Source organism: Lactuca virosa, chromosome 4 (assembly GCF_052849685.1).
Source record: "Lactuca virosa cultivar CGN04683 chromosome 4, Lactuca_virosa_CGN04683_v6, whole genome shotgun sequence".
Lineage (NCBI taxonomy): Eukaryota > Viridiplantae > Streptophyta > Magnoliopsida > Asterales > Asteraceae > Lactuca > Lactuca virosa.
Genome location: NC_136429.1, coordinates 533,773,654 through 533,789,477, shown reverse-complemented (window position 1 = coordinate 533,789,477; position 15,824 = coordinate 533,773,654). Strand labels below are relative to the sequence as shown.

At 34.8% G+C, this 15,824-nt stretch overlaps 4 protein-coding genes across 5 annotated transcripts; 3 read left to right on the top strand and 1 right to left on the bottom strand.

The window, feature by feature from the left end:
- The first annotated feature begins 4,775 nt into the window (after positions 1–4,775).
- LOC145109570 (Ribosomal protein L13 family protein) lies at positions 4,776–6,642 on the top strand. Its single transcript, XM_079046757.1, has 5 exons — positions 4,776–4,952; positions 5,633–5,704; positions 5,776–5,942; positions 6,052–6,163; positions 6,236–6,642. Exons 1-5 carry the CDS (start codon positions 4,914–4,916, stop codon positions 6,461–6,463), a joined length of 618 nt encoding a protein of 205 aa, XP_078902883.1. The 5' UTR covers positions 4,776–4,913; the 3' UTR covers positions 6,464–6,642.
- An 800-nt stretch (positions 6,643–7,442) lies between these two features.
- LOC145109568 (Rubisco methyltransferase family protein) lies at positions 7,443–10,532 on the top strand. Of its 2 annotated transcripts, none has more exons than XM_079046755.1 (11): positions 7,443–8,082; positions 8,158–8,229; positions 8,435–8,640; positions 8,727–8,813; positions 8,953–9,045; positions 9,133–9,290; positions 9,360–9,444; positions 9,527–9,613; positions 9,887–9,997; positions 10,077–10,178; positions 10,264–10,532. In XM_079046755.1, the coding sequence occupies exons 1-11, from the start codon at positions 7,695–7,697 to the stop codon at positions 10,429–10,431; spliced, it is 1,557 nt and encodes a 518-aa protein (XP_078902881.1). In that variant the 5' UTR covers positions 7,443–7,694; the 3' UTR covers positions 10,432–10,532. The 2 variants fall into 2 exon arrangements, with proteins under 2 accessions (XP_078902881.1, XP_078902880.1); XM_079046754.1 differs by having other exon boundaries at positions 7,445–8,082; positions 9,887–10,006.
- LOC145109569 (kelch repeat-containing protein At3g27220-like) lies at positions 10,436–12,902 on the bottom strand. The gene is made up of 7 exons (XM_079046756.1): positions 12,483–12,902; positions 12,083–12,283; positions 11,778–12,010; positions 11,537–11,707; positions 11,304–11,409; positions 10,999–11,205; positions 10,436–10,837 (listed from the first exon to the last, which is right to left on the bottom strand). Exons 1-7 carry the CDS (start codon positions 12,693–12,695, stop codon positions 10,661–10,663), a joined length of 1,308 nt encoding a protein of 435 aa, XP_078902882.1. The 5' UTR covers positions 12,696–12,902; the 3' UTR covers positions 10,436–10,660.
- A 604-nt stretch (positions 12,903–13,506) lies between these two features.
- On the top strand, positions 13,507–15,084 carry LOC145103798 (uncharacterized). The gene is made up of 4 exons (XM_079041061.1): positions 13,507–13,723; positions 13,949–14,019; positions 14,108–14,463; positions 14,690–15,084. The coding sequence occupies exons 2-4, from the start codon at positions 13,961–13,963 to the stop codon at positions 14,734–14,736; spliced, it is 462 nt and encodes a 153-aa protein (XP_078897187.1). The 5' UTR covers positions 13,507–13,723; positions 13,949–13,960; the 3' UTR covers positions 14,737–15,084.
- The last annotated feature ends 740 nt before the right edge of the window (positions 15,085–15,824 follow it).

Sequence of the window (15,824 nt, the reverse complement as noted above, 5' to 3'; positions counted from 1 at the left end):
GTACAATGCTATTAACCAATAAATGCCATTATGAACACTATTAAGAACAAATGTTGTTAAGAACAAATGCTGTTAAGGACAATGCTATTAATTGGTTATTAAGTCTACATTGCACAAAGTAGTGCATTCTAGTCTGTGACGGGGCTACACAAAGTACAATGCTACAATTGTTACTAAGTACACAAAGATGAAAAGAACATTGCTATCAAGAACATTTCTACATTTGCGTTTAATTCACGTACATATTACTTTTCACAAAGTAGAATACCAAGAATAGTAGTACAAAAAGTTCATTGTCACAAAGTAGAATGTCAATAATAGAATGCTACACAAAGTACAAAGCACTAGATTCACCTCTATTTCACCTTTAACCCCTTGTTCACTTTTTCTGATCAATGACTATCATTTCATCATCATCATTTAAATATCCATTTCATCTGGAAGCCATTCATGCACCTTGTATTCATAATGTTCGATATACGAATTAATCCTTCCCCCAATGTCAAAACCATGATTTACGAATTATCTCAAACACTTCAACTACATCATAAGTCTTATCCCTACATACAACTGCGTGCTGGGAACACAATAATTAAACATTATGGATTGGTTCCTTTATAACTTCATGAAGAAATAAAGCAAAATTGTAGTCCATATTTATGAAAGCCACATCAGTGTACGTTAAAATTTGGGATTCTACATAGCTTATAAGATTTGGTAATTGGTATTGGTAGGAAGAAGCCTGAATAGTGCACGTCCACCGTCAACATTGTATCAACATCAGCAAGGGCCATTGATGAACCGGAAGCTATTATGCAAGTAAAAGCTTTCTTCTAGGATTAGGGTTTTCGAACATGCATTGTATAAAACTAAAGATAAGTGTACGTAAATCGATGTTCTATAAGGTTGATTGATGTGTAAGGCCTTTCGGTATGGAAAGGCTTTCACGCGTGAAAGCTAAGGTGGAGGGGAGTTTCCACCGGTGAACAGTGCCCTAAAATCTAGTGGTTGTCTTGTTCACGGAAGGATTCTCTCTCTCTCTCTCTCTCTCTCTCTCTCTCTCTCTCTCTCTCTCTCTCTCCATGTTCACTAGTGAACACCACCCCCAAAACTAGTAAGCATGTGGTGGAGTGGCTAACTTGATGACATGGCATGCTTTTCACTAATGATGATACCATATAGCCTAACCCAATGCTCAACTTGGTTCCCGCTTAATGGATGGTCATCACATTTAACAATGGAAGGGCTTAAAGAGTTTCTAGAATGAACTATTATACGTTTGATTGCCACCTTATAAAAAAAAATACATTTAACCGGTGAAACAGACAATTTTAGATAAAAAAGATACAAAAAGTTGTTCATAAACCCCATGGAGAAAAGAAAAGGATGACACTTGCTCAATAGTTGGATATAGTTTTTTTTTTAAAAACCTTTTTTTCCAATGGGAAATTAATGGTTATTACTATAATTGTTTCTTTGATATGCTTGTTTATATGGTTAATTTTGGTTATACAATCCAATGTATGAGCTCACTAGAATTCAAACTAGACAACACATGTTAGAAATATATCACAAGGATACGTGAAATATTATTCTCCGAAAGTAATATATATATATATATATATATATATATATATATATATATATATATATATATATATATATATATATATATTGCTGCAATGATATTGTACATTACATGGAATACACATGCTCTTAAAATAATTTTAAATTTCTCACTCTAATTACATTAAATTAATAATTGATTTTCCATTTTAAATTTTAAATTTTAAATTTTTTCACTCTAATTATATTAAATTAATAACATTAGATTAAAAAATAAAATAAAAATAATACAGATTATAAGGTGATATAACTTAACGTATTTATTTAAATCAACGATTATAATTTTATATAACTAAAAATTATTTCTTAAATGATAATTTATTTAAAATAATTGATTTAAAATTTGATTTTTAATATAAAAGTTTAGTTAATTTTATAACCGTAGTACTCACGGGTTATAAACTAGTATATATATAAAAGTAATAAAGTGAATGTTTTAAATAAAAAAAAGAGCATGTCTATTCCACGTAATGTACAATATCATTGCATATATATATATATATATATATATATATATATATATATATATATATATATATATATATATATTTGCCATTAGAAAAAAGTAATGCATACATTTAATGCAGATATATAGATTCATTTCTGAAGTAATTGTAATTGGAATTGGAATTGGAATTGGAATTGGAAAATGAATCTTGCATGAATTTAAATCAAATTTTATATCTTGTTTGGTTGACATGAAATGGAATTGGAATTAAATCCAATTTTTGTTTGGTTGGCAGGAAATAATATTTTGAATCCATGTAAAATGGCAAAATTACTCTTTTTGTTAATTTTGCTTAATTTCACCTTGTTTTCAAATTTATATGTAAATATACGTTATATAAATTATAAAGATAGTAAAATTTAGGTCGTGTTGGCAGTGGTTGTTGTGGGTGATGGTGATGGTGGCGGTGACGGTGAAGTGACAGTTGATGGTGGCGACTATAGTGATAGGTGATGGTGACGTCGGTGGTAGTGGCATCGATAGTGGTGGTGGCGGCGATGCTATTGGTGGGTGGTTGGTGGCAGCGACAGTGGTGGTGGTGATGTTGGCGGCGTCGGTGGTAGTGATGAAGGGTGATGGTGGTGGTGGTGGTGGTGGTTGCGACGGCGGTGGTAGTGGTATTGACGGCGACGGTGGTAGTGGTGATGGGTGATGGTAGTGTTGGTGGTGATGACAGAGATGATAGTGGTGATGAGTGATGGTAATGACGGTGGTGGCAGCGACGGTGATGGTAGTGGTATTGGCAACGATGGTGGTGGTATTGGTGGTGGCGATGGTGGCGCCGACGATGGTGGTGGTGGTGTCGGCAATGGTGGTGGCGGTGGTAGTGGTGGTGGTGGTGGTGGCAGTGGTGGTGAATGGTTTCTGATAAGTAAAGGGGTATTTTTGTAATCTGTCACTTTCTTGATGAGAATTAATGTTTTCCATCCAACTTTAGAAGGAATCCATTTTCTTTGATATGGTAGAAAGTTTATTTAATTTAGGAATCTTTTTTCCTCCTCTAAGTCCATCCAAACGCATGAATTCGAGGGAATTGAAATCATTTTCACTCGAATTCCAGTCATTTCCTGCCAACCAAACGCGCCCTAAATTGAAATATACTTCCCATATCATATGTACGTTGGGGTTGTATGTGTATAAATTTTGTATGTAGTTTCTTTTATATTTTGGTCATTCTTAAAAAACTTTGACGATAAAATTTAAAATTTAGGTTAAGATTTTAATAATAGTAGGATTAAATAACTGACCATAATATTTTGTTACGATATTTCTTTTATATTTTGGTCATCTTTAAAAAAAAATGTTATTTTAAGGGGAAATTCAGCAAAACTAGCTTAAATGTGGTAGTTGGGAGCTGACGCCTCGTTCCCGAGTTTGACAAAAGAAAAGAAGAGAAAAGAAAAGAAAGCCATGAGAGAAAAGAAGAGAAAGGAAAGGAAAACAAAATTTTCTTTTGTGTTCCCGAGTTGGAGAGAAGTGGAAGGAAAATGAATCATTTTGTTTTTTCTTTCCAAATCCTCCCAAATCGGAAGGAAAGTTAGGAGGGAAAGTGATCCTCCCATTTCCCTCAACTTCCTTCCACTTCCCTCTTTTAATGAAACTCGGGAACACCAATTTATTTTATTTTCTTCTCATTTCCACCAATTTCCTTTCTTTTCTTTCGTTAAGTTGAACTCGGAAACGGGGTGTGAAAGTTGAAACTTTAGTTTTTATTTGTATATGAGTGTTCGGACAAAAGTAGCTAGAAAACATATAAAATTACAAAAAAAAAAAGAAAGACTTATATAAAACACACCATTGATTTAAAAAAGGGTAATTAAGTCAATTTTGTAAAATTATAAAAGAGTTTTTTATTAAATGATAACTTTTAGATTTGAAGTTTATTGATTTAGCTAAAAATTAGAAGCTTTTAATGATTTTTTCGAGCTTTTTCTAAAAAGTTAAAAGCTAGAATTTTCCAAAATAAAAACTGTGTGCCAAACACATTCTAACTTGTATGGGCAGTATACGAAGTTATGACATTTGGTGCCAAATTTTGCACAAAGTCTATTATTGACCTAAACACTCTTGAGGCAAAGAGAAACTGATATTTTTATTTTTATTTTTTTACGACAAAAACTGTTTCTCAATATAGTTAGAAATGTTCTATTATTATAGTTATAAAACAAGTCCTTCACAAGTGAATCAAAAGAAAAACATGTTGGGAAATCTACGATTCTGTAACCAATAATTTAAAATAAAGCTTAATGCTTATGAATAAATATCTTATACTAAAAGTAACTACATCTCGTCTTTAATGTTTTCCTAATCATTTTGTCACCGTGTGTAATAATTCCATGATATTGAATCAACCAAATCCAAAATTAAGAATTTAAATTGGATCGTTGTTGTTGTTTTTTTTTTTTTTTTTTTTTTCTTTTTCAAGTTGAATTTAAACCGAGTTGAATTTGTTTTGGGCATTTGCAATTCCAAACCAAATCGCCGAAACAGGCCCCCAAGGCCCCAATGCCTCAAAAACATTTGAAAGGTAGTGGGCTTAAAAAAAATATACTAATTTGTTTTCTAGGCTCAACTTTGAAAGTAAAATAACATTTTTGACCTTTTCCCATATACGATCGGCTCTCTCCCCTGAATACCCAAATCGACAGAGCCTTCCATACGTCACTCGAAAGTCGAAATCCCTAGGGTTTTAGCTGGTTTTATGTTCCATTCCTTAATCATACACTTCTCTGATTCTTCTTGATTCGGGTTTTAGGTCAACCAGATTTTGTTTTATAAAATGTCGGTGGCACCTCAGGCTTTCAATGGCAACCTCAAGGTACACTTGTCTCATTTCCCTATCTTCTAACTATATTCGTTGGATAAATTCATATATTGTTTGAATGTAATTTGTATGTGATGTCCAATACTTAGATACTTTCTTCTGCAACCTTTAGTTTAAACGTTTTAAATATCCTTGAATATGTTGATTGTGAGTTCTTTAGAGTACACAATACACTGTACTACACCGGCTTGATTGGTTATGCCCTTTTTTCGCAAATCTATTGATTAAGCTTAATAGTATGTGAAACATCCATCTGTAGTATTGATTCCCATTGGTTTTACATAGTTACGCAATTCTAAGTAATATACAAGCTAAATCTTTGTGCTAAAATAAAAGAAATTGGTACAGAGTGTAGCTGCTTCATAGAATTCAAGGTTCAAAGCTGAAGTTTTATCAACAAATAGAAATTTTGGAAATCCTCTCTCTGATCATACTAGAAATAGTCAGAGTTTAATCATGTTATAGTTGAAAAAACAATTTGCAAAGTTCCAAAATCTTGTTTCCCAATCCATGACAAATGACTTTTAGATGATCAATTCTTAAGCTTTTCTTGGTTGGTAAACTGTCAATTGGGAAGCATAAGACAAGTTGATTTTGGAAAGGAAAAGTAATAGTATTGGGATAGCTTGTTTTGTTAGTTAAATTGGGAGTTTGAGAATTTGAAAATGTTGCAGAAAGCAGTTGCTGGTATAAGACGCATCAATTTGGAAGGATTGAGATGGAGAGTGTTTGATGCGAAGGGCCAGGTTTGTGTTTTGAGTAAAAGTTGATTTGACAATCTGATTAAGAAATGTTAATGGGAAATGTAATAATACAGGTTTTAGGGCGATTAGCATCACAAATATCAACAGTGGTTCAAGGAAAAGACAAGCCTACATATGCACCTAATCGGGATGATGGGGACATCTGTGTTATCCTTAATGCTAAACACATCGCTGTCACTGGGAGAAAACTTACTGACAAATTTTACCGATGGCACACTGGGTACTTATCATTTTCTCTAACATTATTTTACACCTGACAGATGTTAAAATATGTAAACCTGTTTTCAGAATAATAATAAGTGAAGTGATGTTTTGATGTGATGTGACAGGTATATTGGGCACCTGAAAGAAAGGAGTTTAAAGGACCAGATGGCCAAGGATCCTACAGAAGTCATCCGCAAAGCTGTCCTTCGCATGCTCCCAAGAAATAAACTACGCGATGTGAGTCTGTTTGTTATTACCAATCATGACATGGTCCATGGAATGTAATCACTAATTCCATTCCTTTTTCAGGACAGAGATCTTAAGCTGAGAATATTCCCGGACAGCGAGCACCCATTTGGGGACAAGCCGCTCCAACCGTATGTGATGCCACCTAGACAAGTCCGTGAGATGCGTCCACGGGCAAGGCGGGCCGTCATTAGAGCACAAAAAAAGGCAGACCAACAACAACAAGGTGTTAACAAAATCAGCAAAGGTAAAAAGAGAGATGAGACACACAACTCACAACCCACTGCTTGATTCATTACAAGACACCAACCCAACTTTATTACTTCAAATCCTCCAGACCACCTCTTTTTTTCTTTTTTTCATTAGCTTCTTCTGTTTACTGTTTTTGTTTGTATTCAATAAATGAACGTTGAATGTTAAACATATTTTGTAATTTAAAAATCTTATCAACTTTTCTTTATATTTCTCAACATTGAAACCATCACAAATTTTTTCTTCATATTATGCCAACAATTTTAAATCTTATGGCTAGCATGTGTTTTTAGACCAACCCAAAAAGACCTGTGTGTGTATTTGTTATTGGCAGAAATTTATGTTATGTCATGTACTCATGTATTATGTTTGTGCCTACCATGTATGGAGAGTATCGTATATATGTATATGTAATTCTGTGTGATGTAGGACTGCGTTGGTGGCAGTATTGTAAGCCTCATTTGTGAGTATGTAAAGCTTTTTATCAGATTTTCTATGCAGTCAAATACGGAGTATTGTATAACATGTTAAATTTAAACTATGTTGCTTATATTCTGTTTCGGAGAATATAGAGAAAAGTAGATGAAAATTATTTTATATTCTTGAATAATGAATATGAAAGAAAAAAGATTTTAAAGCTGCCAATTTTTTCAAGTTCAAGAGAAGGTAGAATAAAAAGTAAAAACACTGATGAATTTTTATAATTTTTATTCATACTTCATACATATTTCGTATTTGATCAAGCAGGATACCCGTTAGGATAATAACAAAAAGTTTTTTTTTTTTTTTTAATAAGTATAATGTTTGAGGAAGAAATAAGTTGAAATACAATATATAATAAGAAATAATACAAGCACAATATTACAAATACATTACTCTTTCTTCCATTTAGGCTCATAAAGTTTTATAAAACTTTTTTATTTTTTCAAGAATTAAAAGTATATTTTGAACAATAAAATGTTGATACAATAGTTTGAGAAGATGGTTTCTCTTTTTGTTTTCTTTGATTTTCCTTTACAAAAAAACTAAAAGAAAGTGGAGAAGACAGTGTTACATTTCCCTCCAATGATAAATACTGCCGAAGAAGTTAGCACTTAGCAGCTTCTCCTTATCCTCCTTCTTGCACACAACTGAACGCTACCAAAATATCCCTATCAGACCCACCAAAATCTTCACAATTTGCCTTACAAATTGTTCAATCTCATAAGCCCTAACCCTAATTTCCATTTTTCCAACCGGCTTCTGACTGAACCAGATCAATAGCATCATCATGGACGTCGCTTATCTACAACAAACCAAATGCGTATTCAGTTTCAATCCAATTTACTCTTCCACTCATAATCGCCCTGTCTCCGTTCCTTCTAAGGTAGCATTCATAAATTCGAGAGATTACCAGCATAATGCTCGTCGTTCGTTTCGGTGGCGGAGTCGGAACATGTGTCTGGCATCGAGCTCCGATACACTTGTCTCCGGGAAGTCGTCTTCTCCCACGGTTGCCAGCAAGAAAGATAAAGAGTTTGAAGAGGAGGAAGACTTGAAATCTTGGATGCATAAGAATGGTTTACCTCCGTGTAAGGTAGTTCTCAAAGACAGGCAGGCGTATGATTCACGACATCCTTCCATTCATTACGTCGCCGCAAGCGAGGATTTACAGGCAGGTGTTGCTGTGTTGATTATCTTACCTGAATTAGTTGAAGTTTATTTGATGATCTAGCTGTGTGTAATGTAGGCAGGTGATATTGCATTTTCTGTTCCGAGTTCGTTGATTGTAACACTCGAGAGAGTTTTGGGGAATGAAACCGTCGGTAAGATGCTGTTCAATTTTACTAAGGCTTTCTTTATTTGATGTGCGTATGGTTGGCATTATTAGTTGATGCACTCAATTGAGTACACAACTTGATCATGATCTAGATACGTCATTACATCTGAGTGATAGTCAGATAAACTACCCTCCTTCTGTCTTATAGATCATTGTTATGAGTAGAAGTTTCTTCCTAATCTATGTTGCAGCGGAACTGTTAACCACAAACAAACTATCAGAGTTAGCTTGCCTTGCGTTGTATCTAATGTACGAGAAAAAACAAGGAAAAGAATCTTTCTGGTACCCATATATCAAAGAGCTTGATCGTCAGCGTGGTAGGGGACAGCTAGCTGTTGAATCACCACTCTTATGGTCTGAATCTGAGCTCAATTATCTTACAGGAAGTCCAATAAAGGTATCTATCTGTTCGTATCCTAAGTTTTGAATTTCCCCTATGTTGTTGAATATAACACATTACACATACATCACTCCCCCTATCAGGCTGAAGTTGTTGAAAGAGCAGAAGGCATCAGAAAAGAGTATAATGAGCTTGACACTGTCTGGTTCATGGCTGGATCCCTATTTCAGGTTGTTTAGTTTTTTTTTTTCCTTGTTCATTTTAGTTATTACTTGGAATGGTTTTAGTTTTGTTTGTGTAGATTTGGATTCTTCATGTCACATGACTGACTGACTCTGATTAACCTTTTTTTGGTTCTTATTTGAGCAGCAATATCCATTTGATATCCCTACAGAGGCCTTTTCTTTTGAGATATTCAAACAAGCTTTTGTAGCAGTTCAATCTTGTGTGGTGCATTTACAGGTTTGCCTACCATTTTGTATATGTGTTATGCCTTGGTATCTGTTATTAAGCATGCAATGCAATGCAATGGTTGGTGTAAAATTTCAGAAAGTGAGTTTGGCAAGAAGGTTTGCATTGGTTCCTCTTGGACCTCCTCTGTTGGGGTACAGGAGCAATTGCAAGGCGATGTTAACAGCGGCAGAGGATGGAGCTGTCCAGTTGGTTGTCGATCGCCCATATATAGCCGGACAATCTATTGTAGTATGGTATGTATCTTCCTTTTAGTTTTGGATTATATTCAGAAGAAAGTAGAAACATTTTGATTTTGTATGTAGGTGTGGGCCACAACCTAATTCCAAATTACTCATCAATTATGGTTTTGTTGATGAAGATAACACTTATGATCGCTTGATGGTGGAGGTGAAAGTTTCAACTTGTCGTCATAATCATAATCATAATCATATATTTAGTTTTTTTTGCTTCTTACCTTTGTTGCTTCCAGGCAGCATTGAACACAGAGGATCCTCAATACCAGGAAAAGAGATTGGTTGCTCAACGAAATGGAAAATTGACCATACAAACTTTCCAGGTACAACTCACTTAACTTATATGCTTATTTATGGGGTGGCCTTCTTGTTTCTTTTTACCTCTTTTTTCCTCCCAACTACTCTCACTTTATTAAAATTAAAACTGATGAATATTGTGAAAATTGGTTGTTGGAGTGCAAAGGATAAAATGGTCATTTAGATGGTTTGCAGCCACTTCACATATACAAGACTTAATTGAGAAAAAAAAAAAAAAAAAAGCAGCTCCATAGTTTGTTTCTGTGATCGACTGTTGATAGATACCCCGTCTCTGTTAGGTTAATGTGGGGAAAGAAAGAGAGACTGTTTTAGATATGCTTCCATATATGAGGCTGGGTTATGTTTCAGATCCTTCAGAGATGCAGTCGGTTATATCCTCTCAGGGTCCTGTATGTCCCGTAAGTCCTTCTTTAGTTCAATAAATCCTAATTTACAGTTTCAGTCCCTTTACTATTTCTGTGTTACCAGGTGAGCCCTTGTATGGAACGTGCTGTTTTGAACCAGCTAGCTACATACTTCAGAGAAAGATTGTCTGGTTACCCCACCACTCTAAGCGAAGATGAAGCCTTGGTAATCTCTAATATTTAATAATGTTTTTTTTTTTTGGCAATAAGTTTAAATTAGATGGAATTAACCAAGGAATGTGGAAATTCAGTTGGGAGAATGTGATATCGATCCAAGGAAACGAGTAGCCACACAGCTGCTGAGGTGTGAGAAGAGAATACTAAACAAATGCTTGGAGGCAACTGTTGATCTCATAAATGAATTACCAGATCTCTCTCAATCTCCATGCCCAGCTCCTTATGCCCCTCTACTAAGATGAAAAATCTCAAAATTGCCTCTATCTTTCATTTACAATTCTCACTTGTGTTGTTGAGTAAACATGATATGCCCAATCAAAAAACCAGCATACCTTTTTAGCCTTGTACAGCCTTTTTTTTTACCAAAAAAAAAAAACTATGATTCAAAATGGGGGAACCAAATGATACACACTTGATTAAATGCTAACTAGTGAAAACTATAATGTGCAAAAAAGAAAAAAAAGTTTAAATTTAGTGTATAAGAAGATCGCTCAATTTTGTGCGCCATAAGTCAGCCACGACTTTCTTTGGTTGTGGATTATCGGGTCCTTTGTCTCGCTGACCAGATGTGATATAAAACCATCCGTTCCAGTAAGCTGCTTGTGTGGTTTTTACACGATAAGGAAGTTTTCCAATCACATGCCATTTCTGTATACATTACATTGACATAACTCATAAGTCATTAAGTATAATTACTTTTTGTAATTTTGGGCCCAAAAAGGTTTCTCTTTGAATGGACCAAAACATTAGAAAAATCTCAGATAAAGATCAAAGCTGCAAAACAATTTTTTGTACAAAAAATCAACTACCTTTGAGTTAATATCAAATTGGAAGAGCTCTCCAACCAAAATCATTCGTTTTGTTATGGGATTTTTCTCGGTTGTGCCTCCAGCAATGACAATGGAATTGTTTAGAATTACCCATGAAGCTTCTATGTGTGAATCGGGCTTTGGCATTGGTGGCAATGTATGCCACTTCATCTTATCATCCAACATGTAAACATCGGCATAAACTACCTGAAAAGTAATTAATTGGTTTGAAGTTTGAACAACACTTCAGTTTTACCTTGATATGACTTGTTCAATACTAGTACAAGAGAAGAGCTCTTACCTACCTCATGCCTGCGTGAACACTTGAAGATAGGTGAGCCTGGTTTGGGCATAAAGTCACCCTCTTGACCACCAATAACATACAGCCCATCACCAACACCAACACAAGCTCTATCCAAATTCCAAACAAACATAAATATTAAATATTAAATACTCTCTTTTTTCCTTCCCTTTTGATTAATTGACCTGATGAAGTAAATGGGCTAAATAACTACACATCCATACATGGTTTACCTACCTGTGTGGACCACCACGGGGTATGGGCACTTCATTCCTCCATGTTTTCTCCAAAGCTTTCCCATTCTTCACCGCAATACTCCAATGATCCGTGCTTGGCGTATGGCGATTCTCCTTGCCACCACCCATCACATGAAGCCTACCCCTCCAAACTTGAGTCGCCGGAGCATACCTGGAATGGGAATTAAATTAGGTCAAACTATTCAACTTTAATGAATAAATATTATTTAAAAAAAAAAAACCTAGGTTGTGGTAATGGTGGAAAAGACTCCCAGCTTCTTGTTTGAGTGTCCAGCACAAATGTTTGAGAGACGGGAGGAGTTCGACACTGAGGACCTCGTTGCCCGGAGACGATGTATATATATCTTCCATCGCTTGCCATTCCTAAATGAGAATTACCCATTTCTTTTGGTGTACTAAAGCTTTCTTCCCATTTGTTGCTTCTGAAATTGTATACATCAACATGGGAATGTACCTACAACCAAATTCAAATTTAACGAATATGGGTTTTGCTTTTGCATAAAGGCTATATAAATGATTGCGTTACATGGTCAAGGGTTCTATAGCCAGAAAACACATAAAACAGGTGATTGATCTGTATTGAAGCACCATCAAGACGTGGCACAGGTGCCGGTGCCATTTCTTCCCATTTGGTTTCTGGTGCGTCTAAATCTGCAAAACTTCCTGATAGTAACCTCTCAGGGACAGGGATTTTATTTTTATGCTTCTCATTTTTAAATTCTGCAATCTACAATACAAAATTACAATAAATAAGAGATCCTTCAATACACTACTAATTAGATGATTCTATATCAAGACCATAACAAAAATATCAAGAGGGAAATAAAAAAAAATGTATGCAAAATGGAAGGTTCAAAATTTAGAACATTATTAATTAGATGAATAAAGTGAAACAAAAAAATACGAAAAGTGGGGAATTATCTGACCTTATTAGTCTCGTTGGAGAAATTAGGTAGGGTTACTAGATCATTTTTCTCGCGAATCCAATTATAATGAACTGAGGTATAAACAGCGGAAGAAGAAGAAGCCCATAAATAATAGAAAATCAATGCGCCACCACCAACAACACTAGCGAACAACAACAGGACTGTTGATTTTGTGGAAATCTGTTTACTGCTGTGAATGTGATTCCTTGCCATTATCTTCTATTTCACCGAAAAATCTCGGAAACCCGATAAAACCCATATATAAGCACTGTATGCATACATAAGAACGGCGGAATAGTTTATTGAATAGATTAGCGGCCGCCAACGGTTTTCCGATTACCGGTGGATTCCGCCGATGTTTATTTTTGTGTTGGTCGGTGAATTTCGTTGCTAAAGTGTTTTTTTTTTTTTTCGCTTCATGTGGATAGATATTTAAGAAAAAAAAACTACTATAAGACAACATAAAACATACTTTTTTTTTTTTTTTTTTTTAATCTCGGTTTTTGATTTGACAAATCTGCAAATTTGGTCCTTGTGGTTTGCAAAAAACTGTAGATACGATACAAAAAGTTTCCGACTTGCATGGTTGGTCCAAAATCAAGAATTTTATGTGTTTTTGGTCCCAAAATTTAGATATTCCCATGCTTTTGGTCCCTAGAAAACATGAATGGACGTTTTTACCCTTTTAATTTCTTTTTTACATTTTTTTTATAATTTTTAATGTTTTATAATTACAAAATAAAAGGAAATATACAAATACAAAAAAATACACACCCCACCATTACCCCAACCCCACTCCACCGTATCATCTCTCTCTCTCTCTCTCTCTCTCTCTCTCTCTATATATATATATATATATATATATATATATATATATATATATCATTATTATATAAAAAAACGCTTTTTTTCCTAAGGCGCGTACAGCGCATGAATGGTCTCCAAGTACTATATTTGGACGGGTTTGATGTGGACCCGTTGAGGTGGGTCCATGGGTACCGTCGTCTTCGTAAAGCCAGTTCCTTCCAAGCGGATCACACCGCTTCATTTTGGACTCTCCTGTATCCGCCAAGAAACATTTACCCTCTGCATTCATCTACCGGTTCTCTATTAACCATAATACTTCATCCATATTTTTATCTGTTGGTGATTCATTCATCTCCCTCCTCCTGCATCAACAATTGGAAGTCGGAACCCTAATCTTCATTCATCAACAATTTACAGCGTCCATTCCTATAAAGGTTGGTTCGATTATGTCATTTTTTTGTTTGTACGTTTCTTTGTACTTTTGGTTTCTGTTTGCTATCTGATTAGGTTTTGTTTCTTTGAATTCTCTTTCCCTCTTATGAAGCCTGCATCCAATCGCCCCTTACAAACTCTAATGTGAAAGTCATGAAGCAAGTTAAACCCCACAACCATTTCCATTATGTAACGCGTTCTGGTATCTGATCCATAAATCTTTACAGGAATCGAAAGAAATGGGTAACTCCTATTGCTGCCGCCCTCCATCGTCCTCTTTGTTTTCATCTCAAAGAAGGTAACAAAAAACTAGGGCTTTCTTCGGTGTTTCAATATAGATTATAATCTCATCATTCTTGGTTTTATCTGTTTTGAATAAAAATAAGGTCTCGGTCTAATTTTGGTAAACGGGTGCCATGGAAGAACTCACCATTTTTGTTAAATTTGAGGCATGTGAATGAAGAATTGGAGATGGGTTCCACATGTTTTACTTTATTTTGGTGCTTCGATTGGATCGATTTTATATGTAAGGATTTGTTTATCATGATGGAATTTCATATCTTTGTGCCTCACCCCCCTTTTCTTCTACCTCTCGATCTGCAACAAAAGATTATGATCTTCAAAACTCGTCTTGTGTTCTCTCTTCCGCAATTGACGAAGCCGCCGCCGGCTTCAATGACTCCGTCGAAGACGACGCTTTCGCCATCTTCGACGTCGCCGCCATCGAGTCCAATTTTTCCAGGTAAGGTTTTCTTTTATTTTGTCCCTCAAAATGAAATCTCACCACATACATCGATTTTTTCTTCTTTCTTTTTTGCTCTAAATACGGTTACCACATACATTGCATTTTTTTTTCAATGAAAAACAATTCTCAACGAATATTTCAATTTTTTCTTCTTATTTACCCTGCATTCAATTATTAGTGTTGCTGATGATATTTGTTTATTTCCAATGATGCACACTGCCAGTCTATACAAATGGGTGTTTGAGTTTACAAGAAGTAGAGTTGTGTTAATGTACACAATTAAGTCGTTCAAGGTTCTAGAGGATTGTTCAACCGTTTTGGTGCTCCAAGTATCTGGAGGTATATGAAGATGGTTGCCCAATGGAACCAAATTTCTGTAGATATGAGCATGAATTCCAACCAAGACAACAGTTGGACCTCTTTTTTGAGAAAACAAATGGAAATAGAGATGGTTTGTTCAATCTAATACCAAGAAAAATAAACAAAATATTTATTGTTGAATTCTAGATTAGTTTGAGGGATCTGGTGGTGGAATTTTTGTTTTTGCTTGTGATTCGTTTATATTATATGTATTATTTTGCTGTAAATATGACAAGTTTTGCTTTGTTATTTGATGTTCTTGAAGGAAATTGTTTACAAAGGTAAAAGCTTCATTTTGATTTGAAGTTGTGTTATAATTTTAATCTATGTTTAATTTAGATTTTTTATGGTGTTTATATATTTGTTTTATAATTACTTAAGAAGTTGATTCGTTTATTTTATAAACATAAACTTTAAATTCAGCAAAAATAATATAAAAGGGTAAAATGGTCATTTTTATAATTCAGCATAGCAATTCAGATGTTTCAACCAAACAGCATGATAAAAATTTAGATCTTAAAAATTCAGACCCTTTTAGAAATTCAGACCTCTTAAAAATTAAGATCCTACCAAACAGCCCCTTTTTCGGGGAAGTTCTATTAGACACAGTCAGTTTTTAAATTTTGCATTTTTTTTACGTATAATGGCAGTGTACTTATATTTTCCATATTAATCAAAACATTGCACTTTTAAAATCCATCCAATTACCCTCCACTGGCCGTTCTTTTTATTCCGGTAACAAATTCGTAGGATTCTAATCCTTCCATGTAACCCATTACTGAATGATGCCTTTTGCCCAAATGTCTACTCAATCCTTCCTGATCACCGTATCCATTCAAACGGAAACGGAAATACCAACTACCTATCCTCTCGAAGTAGAAGCCTACTCCGACGGACACAATTTACCATGAGGCCGATTCAATCCTTCCCATCCTCCCTTTCTCCTTCAATGCTTCACATTTGCACTTCGAAAACCGATTATCCATCTCCTCCAACCG

Excerpts from the sequence above, each read along its gene's own strand:
- LOC145109570 (XM_079046757.1), top strand. The coding sequence starts at position 4,914 with ATGTCGGTGGCACCTCAGGCTTTCAATGGCAACCTCAAG. Across the intron at positions 5,943-6,051 it reads TTTTACCGATGGCACACTGG|GTATATTGGGCACCTGAAAG; the intron begins GTACTTATCATT and ends GTGATGTGACAG. Across the intron at positions 6,164-6,235 it reads CAAGAAATAAACTACGCGAT|GACAGAGATCTTAAGCTGAG; the intron begins GTGAGTCTGTTT and ends TTCCTTTTTCAG.
- LOC145109568 (XM_079046754.1), top strand. The coding sequence starts at position 7,695 with ATGGACGTCGCTTATCTACAACAAACCAAATGCGTATTCAGTTTCAAT. Across the intron at positions 8,641-8,726 it reads TTACAGGAAGTCCAATAAAG|GCTGAAGTTGTTGAAAGAGC; the intron begins GTATCTATCTGT and ends TCCCCCTATCAG. Across the intron at positions 9,046-9,132 it reads CTTGTGTGGTGCATTTACAG|AAAGTGAGTTTGGCAAGAAG; the intron begins GTTTGCCTACCA and ends GTAAAATTTCAG.
- LOC145109569 (XM_079046756.1), bottom strand. The coding sequence starts at position 12,695 with ATGGCAAGGAATCACATTCACAGCAGTAAACAGATTTCCACAAAATCA. Across the intron at positions 12,284-12,482 it reads TCTCCAACGAGACTAATAAG|ATTGCAGAATTTAAAAATGA; the intron begins GTCAGATAATTC and ends TTTGTATTGTAG. Across the intron at positions 10,838-10,998 it reads AATTTGATATTAACTCAAAG|AAATGGCATGTGATTGGAAA; the intron begins GTAGTTGATTTT and ends TAATGTATACAG.
- LOC145103798 (XM_079041061.1), top strand. The coding sequence starts at position 13,961 with ATGGGTAACTCCTATTGCTGCCGCCCTCCATCGTCCTCTTTGTTTTCA. Across the intron at positions 14,020-14,107 it reads TTGTTTTCATCTCAAAGAAG|GTCTCGGTCTAATTTTGGTA; the intron begins GTAACAAAAAAC and ends AATAAAAATAAG. Across the intron at positions 14,464-14,689 it reads ATCGAGTCCAATTTTTCCAG|TCTATACAAATGGGTGTTTG; the intron begins GTAAGGTTTTCT and ends GCACACTGCCAG.